Source organism: Crotalus tigris, unplaced genomic scaffold (genome assembly GCF_016545835.1).
Source record: "Crotalus tigris isolate CLP2741 ecotype Arizona unplaced genomic scaffold, ASM1654583v1 scf7180000017754.2947050, whole genome shotgun sequence".
NCBI classification, from domain to species: Eukaryota; Metazoa; Chordata; class Lepidosauria; order Squamata; family Viperidae; genus Crotalus; species Crotalus tigris.
In genome coordinates, this window is record NW_024096616.1 from 963850 (window position 1) to 981581 (window position 17732).

At 38.1% G+C, this 17732-nt stretch overlaps 1 protein-coding gene and 1 long non-coding RNA gene across 4 annotated transcripts in view; one reads left to right on the forward strand and one right to left on the reverse strand.

Moving 5' to 3' along the window:
• The window catches only part of LOC120306863, a 42193-nt gene that overhangs the window by 9345 nt on the left and 15116 nt on the right, over window positions 1-17732 (forward strand). The gene's annotated exons all lie outside the window — the stretch shown is intronic.
• FLT4 (fms related receptor tyrosine kinase 4) overlaps window positions 7943-17732 on the reverse strand; it is a 113524-nt gene continuing 103734 nt past the window's right edge. For all 3 annotated transcript variants that reach the window (XM_039340850.1, XM_039340851.1, XM_039340849.1), the window contains exons 27-30: window positions 15576-15715; window positions 14351-14471; window positions 11805-11890; window positions 7943-9484 (exon numbers count right to left, since the gene is read on the reverse strand). In XM_039340850.1, the coding sequence (XP_039196784.1) occupies window positions 9265-9484; window positions 11805-11890; window positions 14351-14471; window positions 15576-15715 (567 nt within the window). In that variant the 3' untranslated portion in view covers window positions 7943-9264. The remainder of the gene's footprint in view (window positions 9485-11804; window positions 11891-14350; window positions 14472-15575; window positions 15716-17732) is intronic.

The following is a 17732-nucleotide window of genomic DNA, read 5'->3' on the forward strand; positions in this document are numbered from 1 at the left end:
ACCTTGAATGCGCCTAAGAAATATCCATTGAATGCCCTGCTAAACACTTTACAACCACTCCACTGATACTCTGGTGCTTCCTTTCACCAAAAGTTCAAGGTTACTTTTTAAAGAAAGCTGCCAAATAGCATCTGAAAATGTAAAAAGAGTAGAGAAGTATTGACATTTCACTGGTCTTAGTCCCACAGAACAGCTTGAATCTGAGCTCTTACTCATGCTTAGTAAATTTCAGTCAGTGTCTTCTGCCATCTGCCATTGTCACTCTAGGTGTTTGTTTGTAGCATCTACCAGAGCTTATCAGTAAACCAAGGAGCTCCTTTGAATCAGTGAGCTAGAAGAAGCTACTCAGATGCATTTGTGTCCATGGCTGCTGCTATCTCCACATTCCAGCAAGCGCTGGATTCAGCACAATTGCCTACCAAATTCTTGGGAAATTCATCAAATTCACCACAGAGCACCTGAAAAGCTTCTTTTCAGCTCCAGGTCAGCCAGAGAATGATTTAATCCTAACAAAAATGAATATTAATTCTCTAAATTCAGGTCATGTTGCCTCTATCTGAGGTAAAAAGCTATGCTGCATGTCTTATGAATTATTGGTGCTGGGAGGGATTGATTTATATAATTTAGAGCAGTGTTTCCCAAACTTGACAATTTTAAGACATGAGGACTTCAACTCTCAGAATTCCACAGCCAGCAACGCTGGCTGTGGAATTCTGGGAGTTGAAGTCCACATGCCTTAAAATTGTCAAGTTTGGGAAACACTGATTTAGGGGTAATCAACTCCAAAATGACCCTGGCTTACGCTTCAAAAAAGAAAAAAGAAAGAAAGAAAAAGAAAAATAAAAAAAGCAGAGAAATGAAGGATACAGAAGGCACATAATTTCTAACAAAAAAAAAAAAAAAAAAAATCCAGAGGAGCTCAATAGCCACTCTGCCCCAAGGCTTGGGAGACAGCCAAATTTTCAGTCATTTTCTGAATGTCATCAGGATAGGAGCTGTCTAAGTCTCTCTGGGGGAATGCTGTTCCAGATGCAGGCACCACAACAAAGAAGCACGTTTCCTAAGTCCTGATAAAGATTAAAAAAAAGGTACCTGAAGCACATCCACTTCTGCATGATCACACATTACTTGTTTGGCAAATCTGCAGGCTAACATATTGTATCTCATCAAACAGAAGGTATACATTTTGTACCTAGAAACACTCAGAAAATATTCTTACTCTTATTTGGAATTCTTTATTCCAAATAAGGAAGACAAATGCCATTTTCTTGGATCCAGTTTCTTCCGTGAAACATATACAGTCCCCTTTTGTTTACCTTTCTAGAAAATAAATGAATATTACCATTGCACTTTATTTGTTGAATGTTTTGGATTTTTTTTTTGTCAAAGGAGTTTTACATAATTCAGCATTTTCTTTTTGTATCATTTGAGTTCTGAAATCTATATAAAGTTTAATTATTTGCCTATGCAGTTCCCCGATTATCTCAAAATGATGTGAATCTGTTCAAAAATGCAAAATGTAGAAATGCCACACCAACTTTTAGTGACTCAATACCACTAAATTAAAAGCACGAAATTGTACTTCATAGAAAAAACAGGGGCTGTTTCTGAGAATTAACATCGGCACAGGTGCATATCAAATAAGAAGTAAGTTACAAATCAATTATCCTATGCCATCTCAAGCCTCCAAAAGATATGATACTTCTGCAAAATGACTCAGCCAACCAATGTCATGGTTTCAAAATATATAAAAGCCTGGAAAAAGATGAAGATGTGCATCTGGAAGATAGTACAGGTAGTCCTCAACTTATGAATGTAATAGAGCCTGCCAATTACATTCGTAACTTGAGGAATTCATTAATGAGATCATGTTAATTGAATGTGATCCTTCCCTGATTTACCCAATGCATTCGCTAATTGAATGCTCAAGGTGGGGAAGATCATGGGAGGCCTAGTGCTTCTGACCACCCAAGGCCTCCCTCAACCTACTGAGATATTTCATGCTTCCCCCTTCCATCCTGCCCCACTGGGTCTCCATAGGCACTGGGCCTGTGGAGACTCACCTTTTGAAGATCTCAATGATCAAGTGAGTTATGTCCTCTCCCGCCTCTGCCACGGTTTCTTTGCCTATGTCCCTGCAGGCTCCTGTTGTCTTTGGTGTGAAGAATGGAGGCTGGGAGCTGCTCCTGGCCTCCATGTTTGGTGGCAAAAGCCTTGAGGAAAGCAAGTCAAAGTCTTCAGGGATACAATTTCTTGTCCCTGCAGGCTTCTGCAAGCTTTTTGCTCAAGCTTTTTGCTGCCAAGAACGGAGGCAAATTTTGCAAAGACAACCAGAGCCTGCAAGTATGCTATCTGTTGCCCTTGCAGGCTTTGGCAAGGAAATGGCAAATGGATGGAAGGCCTGAAGAAATGTCTATGGAGATTCTCAGTCATCCAGGTCATAGTTATCCCAAAGATGTTTTTCACGAGGCAACTGGACTTTTTTGTTTTTCCTTGACGATGTTTTGCTTCAAAGGGGTGGGGGAGATGCTGTAACTTCAAATGGTCGCTAAGTGAACTTGTAACTCGAAGATTACCTGTATATTCTTTAAAAGTACACTTTGAAGGACATAAAGACACACACACGCAGAGAGACCTGTGTATATGTATACAGTGTAAACAATTATAGAACTGAGAATTTGAACAGAATTATAACGAACAAAAATAATAAATGTAAAGAAAAGATGATTTCTACTTTTGGTAATCTCTGCGTACTTTCATTTTTATAACTGTTTTAATGAGCTACTATTTTGAGAGAAGTTTTTGGGAGTCAATGCACCTAATTGCTTGTTGAAGTAAAAATTGGATAAAGCAAAGCTAGATTAATTAATTGCATCAAGAGAGGATATAGGATTTTTATCCCTTTGGAGAATACATAGATACAAATTACAGTTGTTTCTCAGTATTTGAGTATTCTATATTGTTATATTGTCATTTTATTCATTTTTTGACTTTGTTATTATTGGAGGTCTGCAAACTACTTAAAGTCAGATTTTTTTGGAGCAGTATACAAGCCTAGTGAACCACCTCCTCCTTCCTCTTCTTCCTCCTCCATCAACTTTTTCATTAAATATACAAAGTGGGTATGTTCATAATCATATTGTTAATACACAGTGAGGCAAAACTGAAGAGTAATGAATTCGGGAGGGTCAAGTCAAACTTTGTATTAACTATGTGCCACAGACAAGGAAAGGGGCCCCTAGTGGGTAGAGAGTTGGCGAGCAGATAAGGAACTTTGAAAGTATTATGTTGTATATACTCTGCTTCTTTGTTCATAAATTGGTTGAAATAAGGGACATAACCGTTACAAGTTCCCAATTTACCAGAATTTTCCTTATCGTGCAAAATGGCATGTTTGCTTAATACAGTGGTTCTCAACCTTTTTAATGCCGCGACCCCCAACCGGTCGTAAGTCGAGGACTACTCAACCGATCGTAAGTCGAGGACTACTCAACTGGTGCAGCACCGTTTGCAGACTGGGACTTTTGGCGGGCTCCGCAGGGCAGAGACAGCCTGGACAATTCCTATTGGCTTTTGAAAGCCAATAGAATTAGACTCTATTCAAGAGAGTCTATTCTATTGGCTTTCAAAAGCCAATAGAATAAAAAGGGAGTAGCACAGCTAAGGAAAAGGGGAAAAAAATGGCGGACTGCGTTGTTTGGTGACCCCCATGAAATGGTTGTTCGACCCCAAATGGGGTCCCGACCCACAGGTTGAGAACCACTGGCTTAATATCTCTATTATCTTACTTTTTTTTTTGTGGGCAATAGGTTTGCTTCCAGACAAAGCACTTACCTGTCTCTACTGTTTTTTATTTACTGAAGAAGCTTATATCGATCAGTCAATTTAATTACAAGCTTAATTTTTCTGGCTGCCCATGTTCCATGACTGAATTTTGGAAATATAGTATACTAACTTCTCCCAATTTTAATAAATGTAAATCTCAGATAAAAAATGAAGGTTGACAGTCATGCATGACATCTTGGGTTCAGAATGCTATTTAGCATTTTCTGCAATGTTTTGGGGTCTCAAAGAATTGTTTCTTGGTATGCATGTGTGTGTGCAGCCATATAGAATATTGTATTCTAAAACAAACAATAGTCTAATATTACATAGAAAGAGGTCTAAAGAGCATAATATCTAAAACTAAGTGAGGGACATCATTTACAAAGCGATTTTCTACAGTGAGAAATTTTCAAATAATTATACCGGGTAGCTGAAATTTTAAATGACTTAATCCTTAAAATTAGGTGAAACACTGCTAATAATATAAGTTACAAATGAATGCTGAAAAAGCATCTAGCCCAGTAATTTCAAAATATCCTTCATTTGTACATTTTGAAGAAACATTAGTATTCAGCTAAATGAAGAAACTGTAATGTCATCTTTCTGCTTCCCGTTACTGGCTGCAAGAGTAGATCAGATTATGGGAGTGTTTTTGCATGCAGGTTATGTACAGGAAACATAGGAATCTTTATTTGCATGTGGATATTACAGTGTTTGAAATGGATCTGTTCTGTGTTGTTGTCAGCTGTTTAATTCAATGGAAATTCAGCTAACAGGAAGGAATTCTGCATTTCTTCAGTGAAGTCTTTCCCACTGTATCACTTATATCAGGGCTTTTCAACCGGTGGTACGCATACCACTGGTAGTATGCGACCACCTGGCTGGTGGTACGCGGCATCGCCTTCCTCGCCCCCCCGCGTTGCTTGCCTCCCCCCTCTGCTCCTTCCCCGCTCACTTGCTTGTGGAAAACGCTGCTTCGCGGCAGCCTGCACAAACCCTACCGAATGTCCCCTGCAGGGGGCGCGCAAAGAGCGCAGGTGCAGAGCAAGGCCCTGCCCTCCCCAGGGACTCCTTGTGCAGCAACCGGATTGACTTCTTCTCGTCCCTGCAGGTCAACGGGATCTGTATCGCCCTTCCACTCTCTCTTCTTACTTCACAACAAGCACTAGCCTGATAGCCCCTTCCGGGCTGGGGGAAGCGCACGACGTTGCCTGTATCACAGGCTTAAAGTCTGAAACAGCCAGGCTCTTGGCTGACTGATTGCCTTTCTCCCCCTCTCAACTTTTCTACAAACTGGGAATCATGGCTTAGTGGGGGCCTGGAGCGGGTCTCAGAGTGCCCGTGCGCCCCTTGGATCAGACAAGCGAGCGATCAACTTTAGCGTTTGGGGAACAAAAACCGGTCGGGGCTGATCTCTTCCTGTCCGGGAAGGCTGGAGAAGCCAGGAGAAAGTCAATTATTAGAGGGGGGGGGGAGAAGTCACTTCTTCATTTAAGGCAGTTTTGGAAAAGTTAACTTTTACTGGAAAGGAAAGCAGTTTTTTCCCCCCTTTTCTTGGATCGCCTTCTTTGCTTGGGCCTCTGTTGCCTGTATCGCAGACTTAAAGTCTGAAATAGCCGGGCTCTTGGCTGACTGATTGCCTTTCTCTTTTCGGGAGATGCGCCTTTGCAGCGGGATTCCCCTTCCATTAATTATCGGAGGTTTGAACGGCAAACTGCTCCCGGAACGTAAAAGTAGAGGGCCCAAACGGCAAGAGTGACGCAGCTCTCCGACTCTCTGCTTCAGGGGGAAAATGACTGGGAGAAGTACCGGTTCGTAACGTATGTGCTTGAAAACGGGAGGTGAACCGGCCACATCCCCGCCCTGCCTGTGTGCTCTCCTCTGCCTCTGCGTGCACACAGGCAGGGCGGTGATGTGTTGCTGCCTGCCAAAACCAGGCTGGGGTCTGGGCGGCGTAGCACAGGACGAAGGTACGAGAAAGGAAGGAAGGAAGGGACAATGGGAGCTGCAGCGCTGCAGCCTTCCAGTCCCATGAGCATCCTTCAGCTGTGCTCCAGGCCTCGCATTTATCAGCTGTTCGGCGGCCGAGAAACAGCCTTTCAGCTTCAGGCGGCTCCATCGGCCCTAGGCTCCCTGCTTTGACCTCCCGCCCATCAGCTATTCGGCGGCTAAGAGTAGGAGCAGCTCAGCTGTTGGCTGGGACACATCCACGCTGCCAGGTAGAACGGAGCTGGCCGCTGGTCTCCTTTGCCGCCCTGCACGTCATCCTCAACCCCTCCCCCTGCCAGTTCATGTCGAGCCCGTGGGGTCTTGACAGGGGGAGAGGGAGGGAAGGAGGAAGGGACAAAGAGGGAGGTGAAGGAAAGGAAGGAAAGAAGGGACAATGGGAAAGAGGGAGGGAAGGAGGAAGGGACAAAGGGTGAGGTGAAGGAAAAGGACAATGGGAAAGGGAGGGAAGGAGGAAGGGACAAAGGGGGAGGTGAAGGAAAGAAGGAAGGAAGGGACAATGGGAGAGAAGGGAGGGATAAAGAGGGAGGTGAAGGAAAGGAAAGAAAGAAAGAAGGGACAATGGGAGAGAGGGAGGGAAGGAGGAAGGGACAAGGGGAGGTGAAGGAAAAAAGGAAAGAAGGGACAATGGGAAAGGGAGGGAAGGAGGGAGGGAGGGGAAGGAAAGAAGGGACAATGGGAAAGAGGGTAGGAAGGAGGAAGGGACAAAGGGAGGTGAAGGAAAGGAAGGAAAGAGGGAAGGAAGGGACAATGGGAGAGAGGGAGGGAAGGAGGAAGGGACAAAGGGGGAGGTGAAGGAAAGAAGGGATAATGGGAAACAGGGAAGGAAGGAGGAAAGGACAAAGGGAGGTGAAGGAAAGGAAGGAAAGAAGGAAGGAAGGGACAATGGGAGGGAAGGAAGGAAGGCACCCGCCCCAGTTGCATCCCCCTCCATCAGAGACCCACGGATTCCCCCCACAGGCACCCTGCAACCTGAGTGATCAGCTGGCCACGCCCCCACCATTGATCACATGACCCTGGGACACTATGAACGTGATAAGTATGAATCGGTTGCCAAGCAATCCGAATGTAAATCCCAAGACCCTGGGGATGCCGCAATAGTCATAAGTGTGAAAAATGTTCATAATTCGCTTGTAACTTCAAACAGTCACAAAGTGAATTGTTAAGTCGAGGACTACCTGTACTTTCTCATTTTTTCCTTTTTTTTTTTTTTGGTCAAGTTTTTGGTACCTTGCTGGGAGAGTGTTGGTACTCGGATATTGCCTTACCGAAAAGTGGTATAATGGGTGAAAAGGTTGAAAAGTCCTGACTTATATGACATTTTAAATTTCATAAACTCTTTGACAGAAAGTATTGTTTAAATCAATCTTTCTGTACAGAATGACAACCTTTTAAATCTTCTGGAAATAATTAAGGTCACAATTATATTCTTGTATACATAAGAAATGTAATAAACAATATATCACTGAGTGCACTTGCACAAAATACAAAATGATGTAGAAAAGACATGGAGAAAAACAGTTACAAAGAAGTAAAAGCATAAAACTGCCTTATGGAAGATACATATATATATAGTAGATATATATATACATACACACACACACATATATATTATCTACAAAAATATGCCCAATATGGAAAATAAAATAAGCAAAATTCAGTTTTTTTAAACAGAAGCCTGACCTGCAAGCAGAAATTATTTGATGTTGAAAAACTATCAAGAATGGCAGCAAAAACTGTCCATGATTCAAAGAGGAAGTATACCAGCTAATCAAAACCCATTTTATAATGCTTTCATTAATGTTTTTGTAATGTTTTCTTATATCTTATAATATCTTTCAGAAGTGGAGCATGGCTAGGAAGACTGGTAGATTATGTAAGGCATCATGAATAAGCATATCAGACTGGATATATCTGCATTGTTCCCACAACTGTGAACACAAAAAACAAATGTGAAAACAAAAGTGTTCAAGCAACAGCTTCCAAGTAAAAATAGGAAATTTAGCAGCGCTAAAGTTTGTGTCTTTGATAGCAGGCAAGCACTTGAATATGCTCAGATATTCCCAAATTCTAATATCAGAATAAATAATGCAAATTAGACAAATCTACATAAATTAATGTTTGAAATATTTATTCTGAGTGTAAAATTTGGATTGTTCTGTCAGGAATAGGACATATTATTTTGGAAAGCATACATAAATGAATAGAAATAGGAAAGAAAACCTACAAGTGACAAAGGAGGAGAGAATTACAAGTTTGTCAGATTCCTGCTGTATTTTTCCCTATTATCTTAACCAAGAACTATATCTCTTGTTCTTAAGTAGTATATAGATTTTACAAGGACAATACCAACTTTTCGGTAGGATCATAGTTTATATTAATTTTCTGATTCCTTAACAGAAATTACAATTAAAGAAAGCAAAAGCATCAACCCAGAAAGGCAGATGTTTAGATGACAAAGATCCAGTACAGAATACTTTAAAAGATTCAGATTTGGACACATAAATGGATTGTGAATCTTTAAAATTTCATTCTCTATTTTTAGACATAATCTCTTATCGGTTATGCAAGTTCTGGTTCTCAGTGAAAGTGGTATAATTCACATCAGGCCTCAAATGTTATGTAAACTCAGACAGTTGTATTTTATTCAATAAATAATGGTTAAACAAACTATAGTTTCTTGCAGTATGTGAAACTAATCAACGAAAATAAAATTCCCTTAAATTACCGAATTTCCTAAGACATACACATAAATGAAATATTTCCCTTTGGCGTTGTAGCAGTTTCCACATGTCTAAAACAGTGAAAGTATGGAAAATATTCAAGCTGGGGGACTACCTTGGTGTCTAATATAAATGAAATAAGTCTATGTAAGACTTAAATATAGTTACACCTTGAGTTGTTTATAGGAATGTCTACATCAAGTGAAGGATTATCCAAATTTGCGGATGTTGCTGCTTCACCATTGCCTACATTAATTTAATGGTTCTTTATTCCATCTCTCCTAAAAGAGAGAAAAACAAGAGCAGAAACAAGCAAAACTGTGTATCAGGCAAAATGCTCAGGTAAGACACATCTATTTTTATCTGACCTGAAATAAAGCTCGTTATGGCAAGCTATTTCAATGGAGGCTGAATACTGAGCAGTGATTGAAGCTCTCAAAACTGATCCCATAGAACTGCATCTGAGATCTCTTCCTTAAAAGATCATCGGAGCAAGGATTTTCATTCATGTCAAAGGCAAGACTAGTGTTTAGTTTGAAAGGCACAGCATCCATCTTCCTAACCAAGAAGTTCTCCATCTGTTCCACAGGAATCATCCTTGTGGTTTCTTCTAGGACAAAAATATGTATTCTTCACTGAAGGGTATATTGGTACAGAAAGAGAAGAAATTGCATCTCTCAGCAAGGTGTCTCCATGACTGTCTTCCCCTTTAGCATTGGTCTGAAAAGAATGAAGCATGAAGGAGGGAGGGACTGGTGCCTTCAGCTGGTGGAGTGCAGCTGCCTTCCTCAGACTGTTCCGATAGTTCCCCATATTCACTATTATAAAAAGTCTGACCCCGGAGCTCTGATTGATACAATGGCCGACCTCTGCCCCTTGGTTTGGATTGATCCACTGTTGGGTCTGCGTTTGGATTGGATCCTTTACTACTGTTGGAGAAAAAAGGCCAAAAAATCAGTTCCAACGAAGACATATTCTAACTTAAGCTTCCTCAAAAAGCTTCTGAGCAACAGAAAGGTCAAAACAAGAACAAACCATTTTGCAGATGGGTTGGTCTGGAAGATGTATAAATTTAGGTAAGAAAAAAAAGGAGGTTACAAAGTACAAAGGTTATAAAGATCTTTCCAAAGCCAAATCTATACTTGAATATTTTTCCAGTTACATCAATGTCAGCTACAGCCTTAAGCAATATTCTGACAGCTTTTATGACTACCTTTTCATCATTTTTTGGGAGGATAACATTTGTAGCATTTGTTTAAGTTCCACTCTTCAACAATCAAAATCATTTCCATAAACATGCCATAACTTTTATCTCTAACTCCATGTATTCTGCTAGGTCTTCTTGTTTAGCCTTTTTCATTCACGATTCTTTCCATCAAAATTACTCCGCATTTTCTCTTTCTTTTTACTACATCTGTGCAATAATCTTTCCATGTTATACATACCTTTCAACCTTATTTTTTTGTAGTACTAATTCTTTTATATGCATGCTTTTTTATTTGCAATCTGTTTCACCAAACGGCCTTCGGCACACTTCCCATTATCATAACTCCATGCACTTCTGCGGCATTCTGTAATGTAATTCTTTTCATGATTTTATTTTATGGTTTATGATTTTATCACTGGTTTTATTATTAGCCACCCAAAGTTATGTTTAAGATGGACAGCCATACAAATCTTTTAAATGAAAAAAACAAATTTCTATTCTGGGAAGCTTCCACATCCAAGGCCCTTACATCCACTATTCACTGTTGGGAGATTAATGCAGTTTCTGGTATTTTGATGTAAGACTCATATCTTCACCTTCCTACAGTCAATCTACTTTCTACTTGTTTAATTTTATTCCCAAGATCCACTCTTGACATCCCCCCCCCCCAAGGCCTATCTACATTCTTACCAGCTCTTATCAGCCTGGTATCATTCACTAATTCTCTCAAATTTTCATCATAAACATATTTTGTCAATAAATCAAATCTTAACCTTAGATTTATATTATCTTGCCATCTCTACATATGAATAAACTTATGCTTTAGCCACACATTCCAAACAGACTTTTTTCCTAAGCAGATACTCATCAAAGAATCACTATTCTATTCATAAATGGCCCATCAGTTTTTCTGTATCACAATAAATACTGTCTAAACAATTTTAGTAACGTATCACTTCTTAAAATAAAATCAATGATCTCTTCTTCCCATATCCGATCTCTTATCTATAAATACATCCCTAAAGCATCATCATTTCAGTCCTGATCAGCAAAATTCAACAAGTTGGTTGGTAATGAAAAATTATGTACTTTTACTATGATCAAATAAACATTATATTGCTTTGTTTTAGTTTTAACAATTTTGATCTTTAATCTCTTCAAATAATATCTTAGAATTTGATTTCTTTCCTTTTTTTCCTTTGTCCCTTCTTACAAAATTCTTCAAAGCATTAACAATTATTATAAATCCAATATAATAAAATTATTAAGGTCACTCTTGGTTTGTTATTAGTGTATCCCTTTTACTGTATTAAGACATCAACCGGTCGTAAGTCGAAGACTACTGAACTGGTGCAGCACCGTTTGCAGAATGGGACTTTTGGCAGGCTCAGCGGGGCAGAGACAGCCTGGACAATTCCTATTGGCTTTTGAAAGCCAATAGAATTAGACTCTATTCAAGAGAGTCTATTCTATTGGCTTTCAAAAGCCAATAGAATAAAAGGGAGTAGCACAGCTAAGGAAAAGGGGGAAAAAATGGCGGACTGCGTTGTTTGGCGACCCCCATGAAATGGTCGTTCGACCCCAAATGGGGTCCCGACCCACAGGTTGAGAACCACTGATCTAATCGGTTTGTTACATACATACAACCACACTGCACAAAGTACAGCAAAGGTGCTATTACCCAGGAAAAGTTCATCCTTTTCCCTGTGGTTTTATTCTGAGCACTGAAAACATGTTCCATTTCCCCAGGAATAGCAATGCCATCTGTGTTGTCTTTAAGCAGTATTGTCTTTAAGCAGTATTCACTTTAAGCAGTATTTGTTTTCTTTGCAGAATTCAAATACTGTAGCTCTTTTCAAAAACCACTCCATTCAATCACAAGTTTGCTTTAAGTGCGCCTTTAGCAATGCTGCCACAAGCACTAGTTTTCAGGAGAACATATATTTTGGGTCTCCTTGTCCACTGGCAGAAAGCATCATTGGGCATTTTGGATTACCGAGAAGAGACAGAAAATCAATTGGGAGAGCAAGATAATAAAGTACCTGAATGCACCTTCTTTTCTGTGTCTGTTTTCTATCCTTTCAAACTCCTCTGACGCCAAAACCATCCCACTGTCTGTCTGATTATCCTGTAAGAAGTAGAAGCAATTGTTAAATGCATACACCACATACAGTATGCAATTATGTTTCTTTTTGCACTTTTGCACATCTGCTAATGCAGTTCTCTCTCTTTTTTTTTTTTTTTAAAAAAAGCATATTAGGGAAATGTTATACACTGGGAAAATCATTCCCAATATATAACTTATCATATTTGTACATATGCAAATGGCACAGATTTCAATGCAGACTTTATAGAGAAATAAGATGGAATAATTTTGTTTTTTAAAAAATCAGAAAAAGTGCAGAGCCTCCCAAATCTAGGAAAAAAAAACATTTACCCCTAGAGATGCCCACATTGGTCTCTGTATATGTTTCCAAACTGCAGAAATGGCAAAATGACTTGCTATTACTTGGTGGAATGATTGCTGATGGACATTGATGAATACTTGGGAAGAGCAAATGATAAAAAGTGTGCTGTAAACTTATGATGCATGTACCATAATTTTTTCATCATTGTGGATTGTATCACACACTTAATGCTGATGAACAGGAGCAGAAGCTTAATTCTTCCATTATCTATTGATATTTCCTCCAAATTTATTTTTTGTAAGTATTCTGTGAAAGGTGGCAACACATTACAGGACAGAAATTATAGGCACTGGAAAGAGTAAGTACCTTTCATAGCTGTGATTCTACCTTATGAAAATGCCCTATCATTCCTCTATTCACATTGTCTTGGCTAAGCCTGCAGGGGGAAAAATGTGAACCTTCCCAGGGTTTTTTTTTAATTCTCTGTCTAAAAGGAACCATTTTTTGCAGCTTTGGGATTACAAATCGTTGAGAAACCTCATTGTCTGAGGGTTTTTTGCAAGTAGGTGAACACACATGCACACATACATATATGCACATGTGTACACACACACACACACACACACACACACACACACACACACACACACACACCCCACATTCATATATAGACATATGCCTGCATATGCATTGTCACTGATAGACAAGACACATCCAAACATTTTGCAATTTCCACCACTCCCAATGCACTTAGATAATTTTGTGGTGCCAGAGGAGCATGTGTAGAATGGAAATGGTGAAGATGGACTCTTGTGCATCATCATCTGCATGTAGATTAGTCTCCCAACCAAATAGCTATCAAATCAGTTTGGTCTAGAACTGGAGTGGGTAAAGTCCACAAGTCATAAAAGGGCCATCATTCCCTACTTCTGGTCTAGAGGTTAAGGCAACAGGCTAGAAAGACCATGATTTCAACTCCCACTTTAACCATGAAAATTGGCTGGGTACTTGGATGCAGCCCAACCCACTTCACAGGGTTGTTGTAGTGGGGAAAATAGGAAGAGGAGGGTATGTTGAATATGTTTGCTTCTTGAATTATTTGTAAAAACAATAAATACAGAACACAAGCAAAAGAACAAATGGAGAAGAGTTATATATGTTTCCATCTCCATTTTCAATTGTGCTGTCTACTGAGGGAAGAGTCTACTGGGATAACATTACTATGCTCCTCACACACCAGAAAGGCATACTGGAAGATGTGGGTCCTGAAGTTATTACTTCATCAGCACTGAAATCATATATTCCACGCTTTCTGACCAAAAGTTAACTTTTTTTAAATCCCAAAAGTGCAATTGTGTCTAGTTGAATATAATGGGCCTGGTTAATGCATCTCTTCTTTATTTAGAAAGCGTCTTGACTATCCAGACAAGCTAGTTGCAATTTATTTGAATATTGCCTTATGGCAGAAAATGAAACATGCGCATATATCATTTGAATAAATCTTTAGACTGCTGTACAAATATCTGTCACAGCAGATGGCAGGATCTAACTGATCTTGACTGATTTAGAGAAAGCTAAGCAGAGTCTGATCTTGGTTGTATTAGGATGGGATATCCCAGGAGTAAATTGGGAAGTTGAAACATCAAGGCCATTGATTTGATTTGTATAGCTGCCCATTTCACGTATGTGACTGCATAAAATAGATAAATAAAATTCATAATGTAAAATTAAAACATATAGCAACTGAGCTTCATAAAATAATTGTCAACAAATCCAGGAAATGGGGATCTATCACAATTCAGTTTTTAAGACCTTGTGGTCCAGTGTGGTAGTGGTGGTGGAGTAACATAATCTCAGGTGTAATGAGGTATCACAGGCAGGACCATGGCAGAAAAGGACATCCTCTTAAGCGCTACCAACTGACATTCCATTGTTGATGGCACCTGGAGCATGCCTCTTCTATTGGACCAGATGGGATGGGTAGAAACAGTTTGAGAAGAGATGGTTCCATAAGTAGCTGAGCCTAAAGCCATCAACGGTATTGTTTTATATTGTTGAATATTTCTATGTAGTCAAAAGGAGTCACTCAATTTGAAGACATCTTTACTTTTGCAGAAAAATAAGTACAAATTAAATGGCTCTTGCATTTCCTTTTCTTGCCTTTAAAACTATCTACTTACCGGATGTGCTTTGTACATAGTTTGTGTCATAGGAAATTCTTCAAAAGTCTTTAATCTGGATGGACATCTTATTTGATTCCCACCAGTCAAACAGCCAGGGAAAGACACACAATTATAATATCTAGGAGAGGAAAATCAGAAAAAGATTTAGAGTTCAGCTATGGTAGCCTTCATTTTATATTCTTTCTTTGAATCAAATGGTTAATTACAGATACTAACTCTTCAGCAAATTATCAGCTTGGGCTGAAAGAATCCTTTCTCCAGGTTACAAGATGTACCTGTAGTTCACATAATTATGTTTGCAGCAACCCCCTTTTTATGAAGTATACAATCTTAATGTGCTTAGGATCAAGAAAGGAAGATCAGCATGGAAGAATCAATGTTTAAACTTCCCAGCTTACCAGGAGAAGAGCAAAACATTTTGAGCAGAAAAATGAATGGCAGAGAAGTTTTAAAACCTCTCTCCTCCCCTAGCTACTCTTCCATTTTGATTGTAGCCTCCAAGGCTGCTTTCATTTTAAAATATAGGAATATATGAATTAGTATGCCAACTCGTACTATTTGTCCATCTAATACTGAATTATCTATACGTAATTGTATAGATAAAAGATATTTCAGTCAATTGCCATCTAATATTGAGTAGAGATGCCAAGGATTTTATGTCATACTTTTGGCATGCAAAGGATTATTTTACTTGTCATGATCCCTTCCTTATATTAGGACACTTTCATACATCTTTTCAGCACCTCAGCTGTCTCTTGTTAATCTTCTAACAAACAGCACAGAAAATTAATCTCTTGGCATTGGGAACATATAATCCTTTGATTGGAAATAGTGAATTTCTTTTTCTGGGTCATGATTCTTGTCACTTTGTACTTTCAGTTGGCAATTTCCTTCTTTCTGCTTGAGGTAGCCGTCTTTACTAATACAGGGAAAATAGTCACTGTCCCACAGGAAGTAGGACATGATAACTGTTGACTTGTTACGAAAGCAGACCTCTGCATATACATAACCCAAGTAATTGTGGGGTGGGTGCATTTTAAATAAAAAAAATTAAAAAGTCTCCTTGGAAATGTTTTAGATGTGATTGGTAGTAGTGAGGAAAGTTTTAATGGTATGAGAGAGACACATGATCTTTCTAAAATCTTTGTTCAAATGTTGGCTGACTTTTGGCTACTTCTGATTTCCTGTCATGTTTTTCAAAAACCAGTACCAATTTACTTACCTTGCTGCTATATTGTGACAGTGTATTTTCATGTCAAATTCTTCTTCATCAGAATTCTGGTGGATGGAGGAAGCCACCTGGGAGAAGCCATCATCTTCGGAACTCTGAGAGTCATTTAATGGGATATAATCTTTCCCCTCCTAATAGAATCCAGATAAATGTTTATGAGCAATGAGGATAGAAGATTTTACAAACAGAAAGCACAATAATGGATATAAATACAATTTCGGTGTCCTCTTTGTATCTTTAATAAGACGTAGTTGAAGAACTTCTAAAGAAGGAAAGAGTTGCTTATGCTTCTGTGAAATATAACAGACAGAAGAATTTTCTGAGGAAAGTAAGTTAAACAATAATTTATCTCAGAAAAATGATAAAACACATTAGCTTTTAAAATTTAACTATTTGCATAATTTGTTATCAATTCCTTGGAATTTCATTTCTAGGAGGGGCCATAATATAAAATACCTAAAAAAGCAAGACTAGAACATATAATGTATATCAATTTCTAGTTTTAAGCTTTGTAACATTTGAAACTAAGGCATTCCATCCTAACATTTTATTAACTGCTGATGGAACAACTAAAATTTGTTGGTAATGATTTTAGTTGGCAGATTGAAAATAATTTTGCAAGAATTTATTCATGAGGACCAATGTGGTTTTTTTACTTAAAAGACAGTTAAAGGATAAAGTAAGAACTGTACTGGATATTTTGGAATATTTGGAACAAGATACCAAAAACATGCTGCACTGATCTTTTTAGATGCAGAGAAGGCTTAGGATAATTTGAACTGGGCTTTTTATTTACTTAATTTTTTTAAAAAATATGAATTTTGGAGAGAATTTTACAAAACAAGTGAAATTGATTTACATTTCATGGACAGCACAACACAGATTTAACCTGCCTTAAGTTGATTTAACCTGTTATTTTTATTTCAGACAATATCTGTTTTGACAACTGATGTTTCATTTAAACAATGGCAGAAGTACGTATCTAAAATTGTATGGCAGTAGGGAAACCCCCTCCCCAAATAAGGCATTTCAAGATGGAAAGGAAATAGGAGGATTGGGTCTACCAGATTTAAAATTATAGATTCAAATTGTGCTGCTGAGAAATAGTAGCTATTGAAGTTAGGAGCTGAGTTTCGGGTGGAATGGATAACTATGAAATGACAAAGCTAAGGATAATGTAGATTTTAAGAATTATTACGTTACATATGCCATTTTGAGAAAACGGAATAAATACAAATTTAGGTTGTGCTCCAAAATATCTTTGTAACTCTCAATACGAAAAGCATTTTGTAATCAAGAAACTATAAAAAACATAAATGTTTAACTCATTGTAATACTGGTATTTTAGAATTTTCTCAAGGGGAATGTAAAATAAAATCAAGAGAAGAGTTTATAATGAAAAAACGTATTTGTCAATAGTTTTCCTACGTACAGATATCAAAAAGGTTTAAAGTGAATAAAAGATTTTATGGTTTTGAACAATAGAAACTGGAGTTTGAAACAGAAATTAGGTACTAATGAAGAGTATGTTATTGCTAAAATGTACAAACTTTTGATGAAAGACAGAAGAACATGTGAAAGGATGTATGATAAAATTTATAAATACATTTTTTTATTATAATATTCAAATGGACCAATGTGAAATATGTGGTTGAAAGGATTGAAATTCATAGTGTGTTTTAGTTTTAATGAGAATTTGTATAAAATGGGGCATCATTGATAAGTTTGATAATTTTTTTAGAATGTGCAAAGATACTCAAATTTATCTTGGAAATGTGAGCAACATGCAAGGAAATTTTATTATGTCGATTGAATATATAAAAAAGCCCCCCCCCAAATGATACAAATGCATACACTAATTCAGAAGATTTTAAAGACTAATATACAATTAAAACCAGTGGCTTTTCTTTTGGGACTCATAGAAGACAGCTAGAAAAAAAGACACAGAACTAGGCTTTTATATATGACAACTTCAGTGAGATTATTATATGCTCAAAAGTGGAAAGCCTCAGTATACCAACAACAAAAGAACGATTGGTGAAGATGATGGAATTTGCAGAGATGGCTAAATCAACCTCATTGATTAAAGAAAAGACAACATATACATTTATGACTGATTGGAAGCCCCTTATAGATTATTGTATGAAA